At 43.7% G+C, this 18,494-nt stretch overlaps 1 protein-coding gene across 4 annotated transcripts in view; it reads right to left on the bottom strand.

Annotated features, from left to right (window-relative positions):
- The window catches only part of garnl3 (GTPase activating Rap/RanGAP domain like 3), a 79,963-nt gene that overhangs the window by 16,782 nt on the left and 44,687 nt on the right, over positions 1-18,494 (bottom strand). For all 4 annotated transcript variants that reach the window (XM_065267013.2, XM_065267015.2, XM_065267014.2 and 1 more), the window contains exons 4-12: positions 18,187-18,286; positions 8,503-8,621; positions 8,122-8,186; positions 7,941-8,004; positions 6,929-6,955; positions 5,229-5,304; positions 5,000-5,098; positions 4,464-4,567; positions 80-188 (exon numbers count right to left, since the gene is read on the bottom strand). In XM_065267013.2, the coding sequence (XP_065123085.1) occupies positions 80-188; positions 4,464-4,567; positions 5,000-5,098; positions 5,229-5,304; positions 6,929-6,955; positions 7,941-8,004; positions 8,122-8,186; positions 8,503-8,621; positions 18,187-18,286 (763 nt within the window). The remainder of the gene's footprint in view (positions 1-79; positions 189-4,463; positions 4,568-4,999; positions 5,099-5,228; positions 5,305-6,928; positions 6,956-7,940; positions 8,005-8,121; positions 8,187-8,502; positions 8,622-18,186; positions 18,287-18,494) is intronic.

Genomic DNA, 18,494 nt, shown 5'->3' with positions numbered 1-18,494 from the left:
CAACAAAAACAATTCACACAAATAAATACCTTGTATCGCAGTGAGTCATTTCAATGGTTCAGCGTTTATTAAAGGATACGAGTGAAATGGGATCGAATCATAGAGGGCTTGAAAGACGGCGAGGCGTCATCCCCCTCTTGAAACACAATAGTCACGATGTCATTTCCAATGTGTCTCTTTCTCTCTACCTGTGTGGAGAGAAATAAAAGACATTCATAAAAAAGCTGTAATCATACATTCATGAAGTGCAATTCCAAAAAAGTTGCTGTAGTCACAAGAAGCTATTATATCAATTTTTGTCCCCCAGGAATGAACATAATAAGAATGAACAAATGTTTCATTTTGAAAAAGAGGATGTGCCCGGGTCTATCTTTGTGTATCTCAGCATGTGTGGAGATTCGGTATATGACCTTTGACTGCTTTTCATCCCCTCACACATACCAGATCTCTTTCTCTCTCTCTCCCACACACACATTCAGACACAAACGCATGCACAGACACACAAACAGACATGCTCATGGCCGCGAGGTGTGACAGGAATGAGTATTTACTTATTGCAGTGATAAATAGATTTCTACTGAGAGTTCGGTTATGATTCTCCGCCACGTCCTCCCCCCTTCACACCAGAAGATCCTTCCTATAGCACATATGCTACTCTCACAACACTCGAACAATATCAGGAGCCTTTTGTGATTGACTTCTAAATATTTCTTAAGGTTTGATAAAAATGAAATATTTTATTATTTGTATTGATGAGATTAGAAGCATCAAAGGTTAATATCACTCATTGATTTCAATCTTTGACATGGCCTTGCTCAGTCAGTAAGAAATATATTAAGCTATTTTCACAGAATGTTCTTTGCATTACATTATATATGAAATGTTTATTTAGAAAATTGTAATTTATATACAGTATATAAAAAGACTAAAGCACATATGGAGAATATATGAAGAATTTTCACAAATAATGCCTTTTCTGTTCATTTTGACCATATTTGTCAAGCCTATGACAGTACAGAACACAACACTAGGAAAGTAGCCCATGCAACATGTCTTTTGAAAGGAATATTATGTTTTGTGTAAGGAACATAGCAAAATGGGTGCCGTTTTTATAAATCATCTTGCAAATTTTCCTTTTGCAAATCTGAACTTGTGTGATGATTTCAATAACAACAATTCAGTTATTGCCATCAAATCTACAGTAGTGTAACACGTCGATTCAAATGTTTTTAATCTAAGCACGGATGCAAGTGACATTTCCGAGAGTGGACAGATAAATTATTAAAGACTCAGTACCACACACAACGCTATAGTATTGCATGAAATATAGTGCATGAACCATATGGACCACCTTTTTAGGGTTTGCCATGCTTTGACTATGTCACTATACACTGTCTTTGTATGAAATGCAGCTAAACAGTTTCAAGAGCGTCATAGTTGGGAATGACATGAGTGTCTGTGATCACGGAAAATTGCTATTTGGGTAGCATATCCACTTTATTTTCGAATGCGGAAATAAGAGATATGATGTATTTCCCTTTGTTTGTGCGTTTCAATAGCCTGTAGAAAATAGTGTCATGGGAGCATGTATAAAACAAGATTTTTTTCCCGCAGCACTTTGCAGTTCGGGTGGCCTGCCTAAGCTGGGAAACCCTAAAGCCTTAACTAGGTCATCCAAAAAAAAGTAATTCGCTGCACAAAAGGCCGTCAAGTGCATCTCGGAGAATAGCGCGGATGTGCTTCACACCGCGAGCGGGCACGCGCACCACACGGCCGAAATGAGAGAAAGATGTGGTCCCATAGACCTCCATGTTAAAATGCCCAACTTTAAAGCAGAAAATAATATGTTTACAGCCTGGTACAAAAAGTGTTTTCTGCATAGCTAATTTTTCCCTTCGTGACAACTGTGAGGGGGTGAATTATTTTGTAACTCATCCGTTTAAATGATATTAAGCCTTAAACTGCTGCATAATTAAGGGCGTGGCCACTTGAGTGACGGTTGAACAGCCGCTGCTGTCACTGGAGTCGACCTAGGCTGGTGTGGTTTCAGCAACCAGTCACCTCAGCTTCACCCACGACCCGCCTCTTTACCCATGTTCGAATAAAATATTTCATTTGAGTGCTTTTCATAAAAATATTTAAATTTTCATCATGACGCGTAGCCCCTTTGATTGCGACGCCCCCCGGACCCTACCACCTTAACTAACAAATTTTCTGCAGAAAACCCAGCATTTATGGTAAATATTTACTACACCTGCCATGTATGAACCAGTTTGAGGATGTTTTTGCTCGGGGGTGACATGTCTTCAATGTACAACTATAAAACCACAGAGGCATACCAGTATCTTTACAATAGGAAAGTAAGTCAAGTGTTTCTACATGGAATAGACCAAGAATTTGTGTTGTTAACCTTTTCAGGAGATGGTTTAAAATGTCACAACTGTCCCTCTTTTGTGAGTTTTTTTAAAAACTGCAATTTTGAATTAACTTGTTTGAGTTTTTATGGCGACACATCAAGCTTCACGCGGTCCGACAGTCGGCAGCATCTTTCTCATTCAACACATTTTAAGTTATTTAAAAAAACATAATAAACATATTAAACTATTACATGTATTCAGTATTGTTTTCGTTGTATGAAAATATTTTTACCTCGCTTCTTACGCACTAGATGGAGACATGAGCTTATGAAATTATTTGTTTATTTAAAAATTATTTGCTTTTTCATTTAAAACATAACAAAAGTACACATGCAAACACATTACGAACTATTATAAACATTGACTAATAAGCAGTTTATGTTGTATATTTTCTGTACTGAAATCACATTTTTGTAATAATATATACACTCTCAGAAATAAAAGTACAAAACTGTACCTTTTCTGTCACTGGGGCTGTGCCCTAAGTTTCTGTTTGGTACCTTTACATGAATAAAAAACAGAATACAATTTTTGGTAGATTACCGTACCTTAGGGACCTACATTGTTAGAAAAAAGTCAAAATATGTACCCTAGCTGTCAGTGGGGCAGCACCCTTTAAAAAGGTAATTGTATGAACCATTAGGTACAGATATGTAAACATATGTACCTTTGAGATACTAATATGTTATTTTGAGGTACTCTCTTTGGTCCCGGAATGTACTTCTGAGGTACTAAAATGAAATCCTTAGGTGCAAAGCTGTACTTATCGAAAGGGTACAGCCCCAGTGACAGAAAAGGTACAGTTTTGTACCTTTATATCTGAGAGTGTAGCAGAAAAAAAAACCTCAGCTAAATCAGCATAACATTAGTTGTTTTTAAACAATTATTGTATTTATTGTTTCCTGGCAGTTTCTAAGTTTCTATGAAAGGTTTTACTGGATGGATTATGGTTAAAACAAATGTTTTGTAGAGATTTACCGTACCAGCTATTATGGCAACCCATAACTGCACAAATTATGCCGGTCTTCCTGGATTTAATAATAAAGATTCAAAAGCCAGTCAAAATGGCAATCCATCTGGCCAATGGCCAATCCAAAAAATACTATTATGTTTGGTGGCTATCCAAAAGTCTTACACAAATGAGCTCAAAGATGACGGCACCCACATTTACGTCAAAAATAAGGTGGATACTATTCCTTTCAATAGGAGAAGTGATTTGGTGTTTTCTTATTAAAAATACCCCCTGTGAATGATACTCAATAATCAAAATTGTTAGCTTGTGTGAATTTTCGGTTGGCAAGAGACTTTTTTTGTGAATACAAGCTTTCCTGCTCTTTTCATGAGCAGCTCAGCCTTGCTAAAGGTGATATTGACATGAAGGGTTGAAGTGGCCCTCGGCAGTAGAGTGCCAAGACCCTGAACTGACACAAATACTTTGAAAATCCTGGTATTTTGTGGACGGTTCTGTAAGCACTCTAGAGAATAAGAGCTCTACTTGTGCACAATCGGACATTTGAGCTGACAGAGAGAAAGAGAAACCGAATAACTGAGAGAAAGAAAGGTATTAATGTATGATAAAATCTAGAAAAGAGACAGATATGATGGGGAGACAGACATAAAAGAGAAAGACAGACAGTGAGGTGATTGACGTTTGATGTAATCAGGATATAGAGCTGAGGGGTAGAGAGAGAGAGAGAGAGAGAGCGAGCCAGAGAAAGAGAGAGAAAGATGACCGCTGCGATGTCTAGGGCTTTTGAATGTTAGCTGTTTCCCCTCATCGCCTACTGAGACCCAGACTTGCTTCTTTCCACCTCAACAGTATCTCTATCTCGAGTTGCCCTTTTTGGTCTATTCATTCGCTCTCTTGACGTTTAATTGCTAAATTTGACTTATGAAAGTCAAAAAAGAAAACATGTGAGCATGAGACTCAAAAGTCCCAATTTTCTCTTGCTTTAATCTCAGTAGAAACAAATGAAATGTTAATGATGTTAATCTCATTTGGGATTTTTCTTTTTAGTGAGTCTGCGGATCTGGCTCCCAACTCACCTGTTGCTTGTTCTCTCTAGAATAAGGTAGCATGGTGGAAACATGGAACATGAGCTCGTGACCCTGATAGACTGTGTAGATGGAGTTTATTCCTGTAGTGTCATCTAGAGAGAGAAAGAGAGAAAGAAAACTTAACATAACAAGTCTTTTATTCATTTAAAGGTGCACTGTGTACATTTCAGGATGATCTATTGACAAAAAAATGCATAATAATATACATAACTAGATTTTCAGTGGTAAATAAAGACCATAATGAACTGTTATGTTTTTATTACCTTAAAAGAGCCATTTCTATCTAAATACATCGCAGGTCCCTTTACATGGAAGTCGCCATTTTGTGCCACCATGTTTCTACAGTAGCCCTAAACTGACAAACTATTCGTTTCGTCACTAAGTTGTCTCAGATGATTACATGTTTGTGCTTTGGTGGCTACCGTAAATTCTCTTTGTGGTTGGTTGCAATTTGCAATCTCACCACTAGATGCCACTAAAATCTACACACAGCACTTTTAAAAACATGTGTGAATTTGTCGTACTTTTAGTGTCCAGTCCTCCTCGATACCCTGCCCAGCCCTGAAGACAGATCGTGTCACCAAGAAGATTCAAAAATTTCTCAAAAGTCTCACTTCCTGTTTCTGTAAAAATGGTACAAAAAATGAAATCAAATAAACAAGACCAACGATGTATACACAGGCACTGTATGCTGTTCATATACTAATGAAACATTATTGAGATGAGCATTACAAGTTACACTTTTGCTCTCACCATTGCTGAACATTTCATCATCTGTCAACTGTCCGTCTTTGGCATAAAGAACACCAAATTTAAAGTTTACACTGCCCTGTAAACAAACAAAAACACACATACTTAGAAAATCAACTCACATTTAGCATTAAGGGGGGAATTCACTACGAACGAATTGTGCCCACTGATAGGACAGCTCTGTAAAGCTGTTATGTAAATTGACAGTCAGGTGTATAGCCAAAAACTACAGATGAATGGACTTGCATGGCACAATTCCCCATCTTGCATATTGAGTGCTTCATCTGAGCTCTAGGTTGCAATGAAAGCATACAAATTATATTACAATGATATTGCGCAATGATATTATGCAGCAGCCAAAAATAGTCCCCTTAGGGCGCACTCACACTATCCAAACCAAACCGCGTTCGGGCGCGTTTGACCCCCAAAGCCTGGTTTGTTTGACTAGTGTGATCGCTCTGTTCCGTTCCCGGGCGCGGATTGTTTAATCGGGCCGCGGCCGGGTTGCAGAGGTGGGCCGGAGCGCGGTTCACTTGGGCTCAGGCGTTGAAGGTGAAGACGTCAGTTGCGCGACCACTCACGTTCATCTGCCTCCGTAAAAACCTTTTGCTGCGAGCAGCGGGGTTACGTGAATGTCCGAGCTATACATATGACAGATCAACTAAGCAATATGATGACATATGAGAGAGCTGTCTGTAATCGCGCACCAAATAAAAAACTCCGAATAAAAAACACAGACTTATCATTACGGTGAGTTCCAGTGTTAAGAGAGCGTTTTACTTCCTGCTTTTTACAAAACAAACGCATCTTAATGACAAAAGCACGCCCGGACTCGGATCGATAAAAAAGTACAGTGTGAGTGCGTGCACCTGGGGGAGTAGGGAGGGGTGCCCTAAGTAACTTTCAATGGCAGGGGACTATTTTCGGACACTGCGTAATATCATTGCATCTCCTGCAGCCATGTTATGGCAGCAAAGTCCTTGATTATTATGCCAGAATGAGAGTATAGTTTCTAGCCATATCTGCCTAGAAAATCGCAACTTTTAATTTTCTGTTGGTTGTACACAATGTAACTACAGAAGAGTCAAGTTTTAAATAGGAAAAATATCAAAATTCTTTGGTTATTTTTTAGCGCAATGTTAAAGGTGTAATCAGATTCAATAGATTATGCTAAGCTATGCTAAAAGTGCTAGCGCCAGACCTGGAGATCACCTGAAATCCAAGGGGAGCAGGAAAATTAGCATATTTTCAAAAAAAGTGGAGTGTCCCTTTAAATGAAAGGACGCTGAACTACACATGTTTGTTAATGCTTGGTTTTAAAGGTAAGCTTATCAACTGATGCAATGCTGCTTTGCATGCCTACTAGAAAACAACTTTATTGCTCAATGTATGCAAACATTGCTGACTTTGTGAATACCCTGTACATACTGTGTATAATAAGCTTTGTAAAGTGAGGCACATTTGCGCTTAAAAATTACAACAACTTTGTTAAAATACTAGTGCACTTATGAAAAGGTTTAACTGGACTGTGAGTGGTAAGTGAATAAGATTCAGATCAGGTTTTGTGCTAAAACACCAAACACTGACGTGGCACAACTGTTTAGTGAATTCCCCCACAATCTTTTTACAACCATATAGTATTGTATCTCTATGATAAACATAACATACAATTTTTTTTATAACAAAATAGACTCAGTACACACCTCTTGTTCCTCCAACACCAGTAAGTCCTGACAACAATACAAAGGAATTTAGGTCAAAATGTCATTTATATCTCATTACAATACAACTGTAAATCAGTTCCCAAAGAGATTACATTTCCAAACATCAATTCAGAGCACAATGGTGAAGGTTGCACCGGATTTGAGTACCGTACAGCATGTACATGCATTCAAATATATGCATGCAATGCTCTTTGCTTCATAGCATGCATTTCCACAAAAGCGAAGCTATTTGAAGCACAAGCAGTCCTGTGCAGACATACAGTATTGTGCAAAAGTCTTAGTCCACCATCACCAGCTTTGCAAAGTTTTAATGTCCATCTATATTTATTTTTCACCCTTTTTTAAGATACAAACAGAAAATACATGAAATATGTACACAAAATTAAAAACAAAACAAATTTCAGAACTAAATGTCTTCTTCAGGCATCAGTCGGTATTTATCGTGACCTCTCTTGGCACGAAACACATCTTGAGCTTTTTTGAGGAGAAGTTCTGAAGTCATTTGATTAGAATTAGAAATTAGGATTTCATTTCATTTAGGTTTAAGAGATCCTGCAGCTGCCTGCTATTGCTCAAGTGGAAGTTGAGTTTACTCTCGATACTTCAGCTTATACTTTCATACTACTTACACATTTCCTGTATTTTCTGGTTGTATTCTAATAAAGAAACTGAGAAATAATTATATATGATCACTATACAATTGCAAAAACAACTAATGGTGGTCTGAGACTGTGGCACAGTGCTGTATATACAACAGAAAAACAGCAGAAAATGTGTTCCTGTAGCTCAATAGGTGGAGCATAGCACCAAAAGCACGGGTTCGATCCCAGGGAACACACATACTGAAAAAGTATGCACTGTAAGATTCTAGGATAGAAGTGTCTGTCAGATGCATACATTTAAATATAAAAACAAAACAGCAGACATAGACAGACGTTCACAGAGCACAAAACATGCAAGATTTGATTGACAGGTTTGTGTAGATGGGCACCTTCTGAATCTCTGGGTTAAGGATCTCCCTAGGGCCCTTCTCAAACCGATCCACATTCATGGCACTTGGGGAAGGGTTGAGAGAAGCAAGTTACTGTGATGAATTGTGAAATGAATGCATTTTATTCTATTCATTTCTCTCCAATCAAATCCACTATCTTTTTGCAGACAGAGAGACTTACCTTAATATAGATTTGACTGATAGTGTTTTTGTTGGACTGTATGGAAGGCTTATTTTTAGAGTACCCTGCAGGTAAGGACACATTTGAAATTAGACAATAAGCGCATATATGAATGGATGACATAAAGGCTGTCGCCGGAGGCGTTAAAATGGGTTGTTTAATAACTGAGACCTTGTTACTCATAGGAAAGTTCATGACATATTAATATTGTCAGTGCTTGGGGGTGTTTTGTTAGCTTTAACACACTGGTCTCTCAGACAATAGATCTAAACAGCTCAGAGGCACTTCAGGAGGACGTCAATCTGTCATATGAGTCACAGCTGGGAACATACGCCAAAACTGACGCACACACTCGCTGTTACCTGTATCCGTCTGACTCACCGTTTTGCGCCAGAGGATGGCTCTGTACTGTGGGATCCTCTGGTTGTTCTGGTCTGACAGAACCACAGAGAGGAAGAAAGGGTTCTTCTCTGCATCTGTTCCTACGTAGTTCTGATGGACTAAAGCAAGAACATAAACATCATCATAGACATCGTGTACAGACGGAAAGGGACAGAAATCAAAGGAAGATGGTGTCATTCTACATTAGATTAACATTTTAAAACAATGCCTTTTTGCATGTGTATCATGATATAAGGAGCTAGTAAATTCTATTAATAATTTGTTTACGTATGCTATACTATGAGACAATAACATGTAACCTACGGAAAAATGTGGTTGCCCGGACATGTCAACTTCAGATTTGAATTTTAGTCATTTTTGTCAGACTGTTTTATTCAAAGAAACTTTTTTTTAAATCAGTTTTCAGATCTCTAGGAATCAAACCCACAATGTTTAAGCTGCTAGCACAAGTGAGCTATAGGAACACACCATGTTATCTGAATGTTTTTGAACCAGACTGTAAAAACCCAGCTAAAATAATTTTTTTGTGATTTACTGTTTTGTACATAAATTATCCTACATAATGCAAAGAACATTCTGATAAAATATAGTACAACTTTGATATCTTTAAAGAGCACCAATTATGCAAACTCCACTTTTGGACATAAATGTGTTTTGGCATTGTCTGAACACAACAACCCTAAAATGAAAAAAAAAATACATATATTTTTTAATCCCCATTAAACCAGAGCAGTCTCATTAGACATGCCTATTTGATTCTCTTGTTAATATGATGTCACACTGATAAAGTTCCAGCCCACAGTCACTGACTGACAGTCCTGCATTACTGTGTGTGTGTGTGTGTGTGTGTGTATTAGCTGCAGTGATTTATGTATGATAAATATTATTAAATGAGACTTGATATAATAGTAGAATAGGTGGTTTTTGTAATTATAGGGTCCTGGTGCAATATATTGTAAGGTTTGTGTATGTGTGTATATGCTGTGTTCCTTGCACATTGATGCTTCACCAGAGCATTGTGGCCATTTAAATGTCTCCATTAGAATGCTCCTCAGAGATGTGACTGAAGAGGCCTGTTTGTTTAGCTTTATGGCTGGAGCATCAAAATAAGAGCGAGAGAGAGGAAGGAAGAGATGGAAGCCTGCTGTTTCAGAAGAATATTTTGGACTGAGATAGTCCCAGGTTTACAGACGGATGATAAATGAAAAGAGGCTGAAATCCAATTAGAAGACAAGATCTGGTTTGTCTCTGCATCTCCACCCATCCTCTGTACTGTAGCATTTTCTCTTCCTTTTTTGCTCTCATTCAATCTCTCTCTTATTGAATGGAAGAAATTTGTTGTGATTTAAATCAATTACGGAGACATTATGCAGCATCTGCCTTCAGAAGATGTGTGGCAGTAACAGTGCAGTGTGTGTGTTTGTTTGTGTGTGAGGAGAGGAAGATAAAGATAGACAAGTGGGAGAAAAAAAGAGTGCTGAAGTACACATGTGTGAGGCAAGAAAATAGTTTTACAGTGCATTTTATTTATTGCTAAAAAGTATAACACCTATATGTTTGTTTGTTATACCAAACTAAATGCCTACTTTAAACAAGACCAAATTAGTCTTCACTGTTTAAAAATTATTTTACACATTAGTTTTTATTTTTTAGTATTTTTTATTAATTGTATTAATTTGTGTTTGTGGGAATGCTTGATGTATCCCAGTCTTTAAAGGGACACTCCACTTTTTTTTTTTTTTAAAGGCTCATTTTCCAGCTCCTCTAGGGTTAAACATTTGATCTTTACCAATCCATTCAGCTGATCTCCGGGTCTGGCGCTAGCACTTTTAACATAGCTTAGCATAATCCATTGTATCTGATTAGACCATTTAGCATCGCGCTCAAAATAACCAAAGAGTTTCGATTTTTCCTATTTAAAACTTGACTCTATAGTTACATTGTGTACAAAGGCCGACGGAAAATTAAAAGTTGCGATTTTCTAGAAAATAATATTACGCAGTGCCTGAAAATAGTCCCCTGCTATTGACAGTAACCAAGGGGACTATTTTTGGGTGCTGCATAATATCATTGCGCCTGCTGCAGCCATACTGCAGAAAGTCCTTGATTATTACGCCAGAATGAGAGTATTTCCTAGCCATATTGGCCTAGAAAATTATAACTTTTAATGGTCTAATCAGATTTAATGGATTATGCTAAGCTATGCTAAAAGTGGTACTGCCAGACCCGGAGATCAGCTGAATGGATTCCATAACAGTAAAAATCAAATGTTTAACTCTAAGGGAGCTGGAAAATGAGCATATTTTCAAAAAAGTGGAGTGTCAATTTAACTAAAAACAAAATTTCATCACTAGAGTATAGATAATAAAGTTATGTTAATGTACAATCTTATTGTAACTGATATGTTGCCATATTCATTTGCATTTTCCTTTACCGTGAATGACTGCAAAATTTCAAATGAAATAGCAAAGTCCATTTGCAACTGCATTTTCAAGGTTTTAGGAGTTATGATCCTGCCATACTCAAATAGCCATTCTCCCATTTACTGTTTCTATTCCTCAGCATATTACCCATGACAAAATGTAAATAGAATTCAGATCTCTATGCTTGCATTTCCGATGCCTAAAATCAGTCTTTGGGATTGGAATTTTATACATAGTGTCAGCAAGGAAGACCAGCTTTCTTGTGGGTGAAAAATGAAGTGATCATAATAATACCCATATAACATATTACACATTTCTACCAAAATGGTTTGAAAATTGAGAATTAATACTTCCATGCAAAAAACAGTAACACAGTTTTTGTTAATTTTAAGTAGAACATGAATCAATTTACTCACATGTTACTCTCAGTTTGTAATAAACCAAGATCGATTCAGGGATTAAGTGAATAGGTACAGAGACTGATTCATGTGACTTGTTGATGATTCATTAATAAGAACTTATAACAGTGATTGAGACCTTGCACTGCATTTATAACTTGTGCTCGGTTTCAGTAGCTATGCACAAAACTTCAAAACATTTAAGTAGTTTGTCTGTTGTTTTTACATTTGTTCACTAACTCAGAGCACTCCCCCTATATTTCTGGTTAGGAAAGTAACCATGGATGATGGAAACCGTCGATAAACATTGGTGAGTCAACTGTGTATCAATACAGGCCTCCACTCATGCTGATCAGGTGGACATACTGATTGCTGGTCACAATTACATGTTGAACATATTCCCCCCAAACTTTGTAAATGAAACCTAATTTCTCAAAGAACAGCACATTTCAGTTCCCTTTCAGTCGGTCACTACGACGTCACGTCGTGACCGACGAATTGGGAACTCGCTTAGAGAGACCAATCTGCTTCGAATACTACTAAAACGCCAATGAACTTGGCATTGAGATATTTGCATAATGCTGGCGCCGCCCCGCCAGGTGCGTATATAAGCCACAGGTGCAAATATGGAAATTAGCTTTTTATCGCTTCGAAAGCCGGCAGTATCTGCTACTGAGAAGCTACTCTCTGCTCTGGTGGGAAACGATTGCTGAAGTTGGTTGGACAAGCAGTACCACAGCGGACGCCGCAGTTTTCCACTACTCTGCATCTTTTTTGTTTTGAGTTATTAGTGAGTGCGTTGCTGATCCCTGTGCGCATCATCAACTGAGCATCTAAGAGTGAATTTCCCTAAAAGAGTGATACGGAGAGCTTTGTGCCTTGTTAAAGGCAGCCACTCTCTCGTATATCCGGAGATCAGCGTCCTTTTCAGGATGGCTTTTCGTCCGTGTGTTCTTGGATGCGGCAAGTACATGGGTCCAAAGGACGGTCACGAGCGCTGTCTTTCATGCTTGGGCATCGAGCATGCGGAGGCTGCGTTCGCTGGGGGTGCATGTTCTCATTGCGAGGAGATGTCCCTGCTGGATTTACGCAGGCGGTTGTCGTTTCTACGGGAACGGCGTCCGCGTCCGGTGAGTTCTGACCGCCGCCACGGAGCGGCCGCGAAGCTCTCTAAGGACGATCTGCGTCTAACTGTGCTGAGCCGGTCGGGGGATTCGTCCTCCGGCTCTCAGCCTTCCCGTCCTCAGCCGGTAGAGGTGCCTATGGAGACTGCAGCCTCGTGTTCTACGAGCGCTGTAGAATCCGTTGCGCCTCCCTCTGGACCCGCTTCGACCGCAACACCCGAGGGTGGAGCCCCTCTTTCCGAAGCTGACTCCGACGTTCTTCCTCCCTCTGGTCGGGTCGTGACGCCGGAGTTTGACCCGGAGATGGTGGCTGTGCTCTCTCGAGCGGCGGAGACCGTAGGGTTGGAGTGGGTTAACCCCCCTCAGCCCGAACCGTCCCGCCTGGATGATTGGTTCTTCGGAGCTGCCCGGGCTTCACAGCCCTCTCCACCAGTACCTTTCTTCCCCGAGGTGCACGAGGAGCTGTCACGGACTTGGAAGTCGCCGTATTCTACCCGGTTACGGCCGATTCAGCCCTCCCCCCTCACCTCCCTCACCAACGGAGCCGCTAAGGGTTATACGGGGATCCCCCCTGTGGAGCGGGGCGTCGCGATGCAGCTGTGTCCGGCCACCGCTGCCTCCTGGAAGGACCGCCCAACCCTTCCCTCTCGGGCTTGTAGACAGTCGTCCGGTTTAACGGGCGCTGCCCATCAGGCTTGTGGAGAGGCGGCTTCGGCTCTGCATGCAATGGCTTTGCTGCAGGTCCATCAAGCGAAGGCCTTACGAGATCTGCATGAGGGAGGACACGACTCACCCGTCTTCTCGGAGCTGCGGGCTGCCACTGATTTGGCTCTCCGCGCTACGAAGGTGACGGCGCAGGCGATTGGTCGTGCGATGTCTACACTCGTGGTCCAAGAACGCCACCTATGGTTGTGTCTGGCTGACATGACGGAAGCGGACAAGAACAAGTTCCTGGACGCTCCAGTGTCACAGACTGGCCTATTCGGCGAGTCGGTGGAGTCTTTTGCGCAGCAATTCACCGCCGCTCAGAAGCAGACTGAAGCGATCTCCAAGATCATGCCCCGGCGCAAGAGGCCTGCCTCTCGTCCACCAGCACCGGCTGCCCAGTCTGCTCCTCGCCGAGGGCGCCCTGTGGCGGCTGCCTCCGCCCCCCCCCCTAGGAAATCATCCAGACAACGGAGGGGGAACAGCCGTCGACAGCCCGCCCCGCCCGCTCAATCCGCTTCCCGTGGTCGCAGACGGGGATCTAAGCGGCCCTGAGACGGGCGACCTGGATTCGGATGGGATCACTCTTCGGGAGACGGTGAACGCACCGCTCCTTCCCCCGGAGGAGGGCCGGGTGGAAAATCTTTGGTTTCGTTTTGTTTCTGTTCCGCCGGCTTCTCAGCCGGCACCCACAAAACCACAAAAAGAGTGCATTCCTATTCCTTCTCCAGGTCTCCAGAGGATCGAGAGAGATGTGAGCGGGCATTCATCTGCTCATCCTCCCTCTCCTCCATCGCCAGCGGGGGTTCTGAGGAGTCCGAGCTCTCCACTGCGGAGACCGGACCACCAGCTCCCTCAGCGGTCTCAGGTCAGTGTCACAACACGCACACACACTGTAGCTGCGTGCGCTCTTACGGCGCGCGCACCGGCAGTCTCACCTGTTCCGCTCGTCTGCCCCACCGCGAGCTCTCCGGTTGTGCCGTTAATTCCCCTCGCACGGTCTCTGGAAGCTTGGCTTCAGCTTACCAGCCCGTCCCGATGGGTATTACGCACGATCCGCCTCGGTTACGAAATTCAATTCAACCGGCACACACCCAAATTCTCGGGCATTCGTTTCACTACAGTGAAAGCGTCCGATGCACATGTACTGCGTGCAGAACTCGATGTCCTCCTGGCGAAGGACGCGATCGAACCGGTCCCTCCAACCGAGATGAGCTCAGGGTTTTACAGCCCGTATTTCATAGTTCCAAAGAAGGGCGGTGGGTTACGACCGATCTTGGATTTGCGCGTTCTGAACCGATCTCTCCAAAGACGATCCTTCAGAATGATAACACCGAAACTGATATTTCAGTCAATACGGCCCCAGGATTGGTTTGCAGCAATAGATCTGAAAGACGCGTACTTTCATGTGTCCATTCTCCCTCGCCACAGACCGTTTCTGCGCTTTGCGTTCGAGGGGCGGGCATACCAATACAAAGTACTACCGTTCGGGCTGTCTCTCTCTCCCCGTGTATTCACGAAAGTAGTGGAAGCGGCGTTAAAGCCCCTGAGAGAGAGCGGTGTTCGCATTTTGGCTTACCTCGACGATTGGCTTATAATAGCGCATTCTCGGCGGACGCTTTGCGAGCACAGAGACTTAACGCTTCGGCATCTCGCCCGTCTGGGTCTTCGGGTCAACTGGGAAAAGAGCAAACTTTGTCCCACGCAGAGGATCTCTTTTCTCGGGATGGAACTGGACTCGATCGATTTATCGGCACGTTTAACAGAAGCGCGCGTCCAATCAATTCTGACTTGCCTTGGTTCTTTCCGAGGGAAGAACGCGGTCCCTCTGAAACAATTTCAGAAGCTCCTGGGAAATATGGCAGCAGCCGCGGCCGTGACACCGCTCGGGCTGCTCCATATGAGACCGCTTCAGCGTTGGCTTCACGATCGAGTCCCGAGGAGAGCGTGGCGCGCCGGCATTCACCGTGTAACCATTACACCTGCGTGTCGTCTAACATTCACCCCGTGGTTAGACCCTGCGTTTCTGAGAGCAGGGGTCTCCATGAGACAGATTTATTGGCATGCTGTTGTACACACAGATGCATCCAACACGGGGTGGGGAGCCACGTACAACGGGCTTGCAGCTTCGGGGGTGTGGACAGCACCCCAGCTGCACTGGCATATCAATTGCCGCGAGTTGTGGGCTGTATATCTGGGACTCGTACGCTTTGCTACGGAGCTGCGAGGGAAGGATGTACTAGTACGCACCGACAACACTGCGACCGTTGCGTATATCAACCGTCAAGGCGGTTTGCGCTCTCGTCACATGTCGCATCTCGCCCGTCATCTCCTCCTTTGGAGTCAGAAGCATCTGAGGTCCCTTCGTGCCATTCACATTCCGGGTTCACTCAATACAGCGGCAGACGCGCTTTCCCGAGCGGCGCGCCCCGGAGAATGGCGACTCCACCCCCAGACGGTACAGCTAATTTGGAGGAAGTTCGGTCGTGCGCAGATAGATCTATTTGCGTCCCCGGACGATACCCACTGTCGCCTGTTTTATTCACTAACCGAGGGCAGCCTCGGCGTGGATGCGCTGACACACAGCTGGCCGCGGGGGATGCGCAAATACGCGTTTCCACCAGTGAGTTTAATCGCACAGACGCTGTGCAAAGTCAGGCAGGACGAGGAGAGCCTTCTACTGGTCGCTCCTTACTGGACGACCAGGAATTGGTTTCCAGAACTAATGCTCCTCGCGACAGCCCCTCCCTGGCGGATTCCCCTGAGGAAGGACCTTCTTTCTCAAGGAGGGGGCACATTATGGCACCCGCGCCCCGACCTGTGGGATCTCCACGTGTGGTCGTTGAGCGCGCACAAGGTTTAGGTGATTTATCGCAAGCGATATCTAACACCATCGCCGCGGCTCGAGCTCCGTCCACAAGACGGGCTTACGCGCTTAAATGGAACCTTTTCGTCGATTGGTGCTCTTCGCAACGCGAGGACCCCCGAGAATGCCCCATTAATATTGTGCTTTCATACCTTCAACGCCGGTTAGATGGTAGGCTGTCACCCTCCACCATTAAAGTTGATATCGCTGCTATTTCTGCTCATCACTCACTTATTAATGGCAGATCAGTCGGCCAGCACGACTTAGTTATTAGGTTTTTAAGAGGCGCTCGTAGGCTAAACCCCTCGCGCCCTCCCTCTATTCCTCCTTGGGACCTGTCCATGGTGCTGAAAGCCCTGCAGGGAGACCCGTTCGAGCCTTTGCAGTCTGCGAGTCTGAAGTTTTTATCAATGAAAACTCTGACCCTACTCGCATTGGCCTCTGTTAAGAGGGTAGGTGACCTTCATGCATTCTCTATCGACGATTCGTGCCTTCAGTTTGGCCCTGCTGTCTCGAGTGTTACATTGAGACCCAGACCAGGCTACGTGCCCAAAGTTCCCACCACTCCCTTCAGAGATCAAGTGGTGAGCTTGCAAGCTTTGCCCGCGGAGGCGGCAGACCCAACCATGGCTTTATTATGCCCCGTACGAGCGCTACGCATCTACGTGGATCGCACACAAAGCCTTAGGACCTCAGATCAGCTCTTTGTTTGTTACGGTGGTCAGCAGAGAGGGAAAGCTGTCACTAAGCAGAGGATGTCTCATTGGATAGTCGATACTATCGCCCTTGCTTATAATCTGCAGGGCATTCCTTGTCCATTTAATCTGAGAGCGCACTCCACACGGAGTGTTGCCTCATCTTGGGCACTCGCTCGTGGTTCCTCGCTAACAGACATCTGCAGAGCTGCTGGTTGGGCGACACCTAATACGTTCACTAGATTTTACAGTGTTCGTGTCGAGCCTGTCTCCTCTCGTGTTCTTTCCTCGCTAGGGGAAGCACAGAGAACAGGCTCGCAGGTCGGCTTGCAGCCTCCGACTGACGCTACACAATAACTGTCAGTATGGAAGGCCTTCAGGACAAAATGCGTAGTACTTTGTTTTGTCTCCTCCGCTGCCTTGGCAGCCTGATGTTGCGGAGCATCCGCTGCCAGCCTCTCACTAGCTGCATCCTCGCGAACCTATGTGTTTGGCTCGGGCATCCACATTGCGTCCCACCGGGTTCCTTTGTGAGTATTTTTCCGTGGGGTTAATCCTACTAGCCCACGTTTCCCTCAGCAGAGCACTGCTTTGCTTACACAGCCACGGCTGTCATTTATACCTCAACTACGGTTGACTTTCGCCCACCAATAGCCCTTAACGGGGCGGTGGCTTCCGCAGCGTCCCTATACCGCTCAGATAGGGCGCTTCCCAGTCGCTAGCACTACTGTGGGGTTAAAGGAACATCTAGTGCCCGGCCTTCTGCCTTAAAACCTAATTCTCCTTATCCTTAAGTGGAACCGGAGGGCTTTACGCAGACACTGGAAGAGGTCAGCCCTCAGTGGCGTTTTGGTAGGGATTCCCAATTCGTCGGTCACGACGTGACGTCGTAGTGACCGACTGAAAGGGAACGTCTCGGTTACGTATGTAACCCTCGTTCCCTGAAGGAGGGAACGGAGACGTCACGTCCCGTCGCCACAGGGCTGCTCCCTGCTGTTTATCGGCCGGTCACACTTTCCGGCTTTCTCAGCGAAAAAGAAGCTAATTTCCATATTTGCACCTGTGGCTTATATACGCACCTGGCGGGGCGGCGCCAGCATTATGCAAATATCTCAATGCCAAGTTCATTGGCGTTTTAGTAGTATTCGAAGCAGATTGGTCTCTCTAAGCGAGTTCCCAATTCGTCGGTCACGACGTGACGTCTCCGTTCCCTCCTTCAGGGAACGAGGGTTACATACGTAACCGAGACGTTCTTCATTATTATGTGTTGACTATCAAAAAAAAAAATATAATGCAACTCATGCTGCAGCCAACAAAACTAATGACTGGATGTGCTATCCAACACAGGGCAAATTTTCACCTCCACGGGTCATTCATGAGAATGTGAATGTGCCTATGCAGGAGAATTTGAACATTCTAGTGTCAGAGCTTATGTGTGATGTTTAACCTTACCTTTTCCCAGGAAGTACTTGAAGTACCATCTGGTGTGGTACTCTGGGTTCTCCAGATGAACGTCAGTCCTCCTCCATGTTCCAGGTGTGTAGTCAGAGGTCTGAAGTAAAATGTCCACCAAGAACTTTACATCACAAATAACTTAAAGGACAAGTTCGGTATTTTACACTTAAAGGAATAGTCTACTCATTTTCAATATTAAACTATGTTATTACCTTAACTAAGAAGAGTTGATACATACCTCTATCATCTGTGTGTGTGCACGTAAGCGCTGGGGCGCGCTGCGACACTTCAATAGCATTTAGCTT

The sequence above is a fragment of the Paramisgurnus dabryanus genome, chromosome 5 (assembly GCF_030506205.2).
Source record: "Paramisgurnus dabryanus chromosome 5, PD_genome_1.1, whole genome shotgun sequence".
Lineage (NCBI taxonomy): Eukaryota > Metazoa > Chordata > Actinopteri > Cypriniformes > Cobitidae > Paramisgurnus > Paramisgurnus dabryanus.
This window is presented reverse-complemented; position numbering and strand designations above follow the sequence as displayed.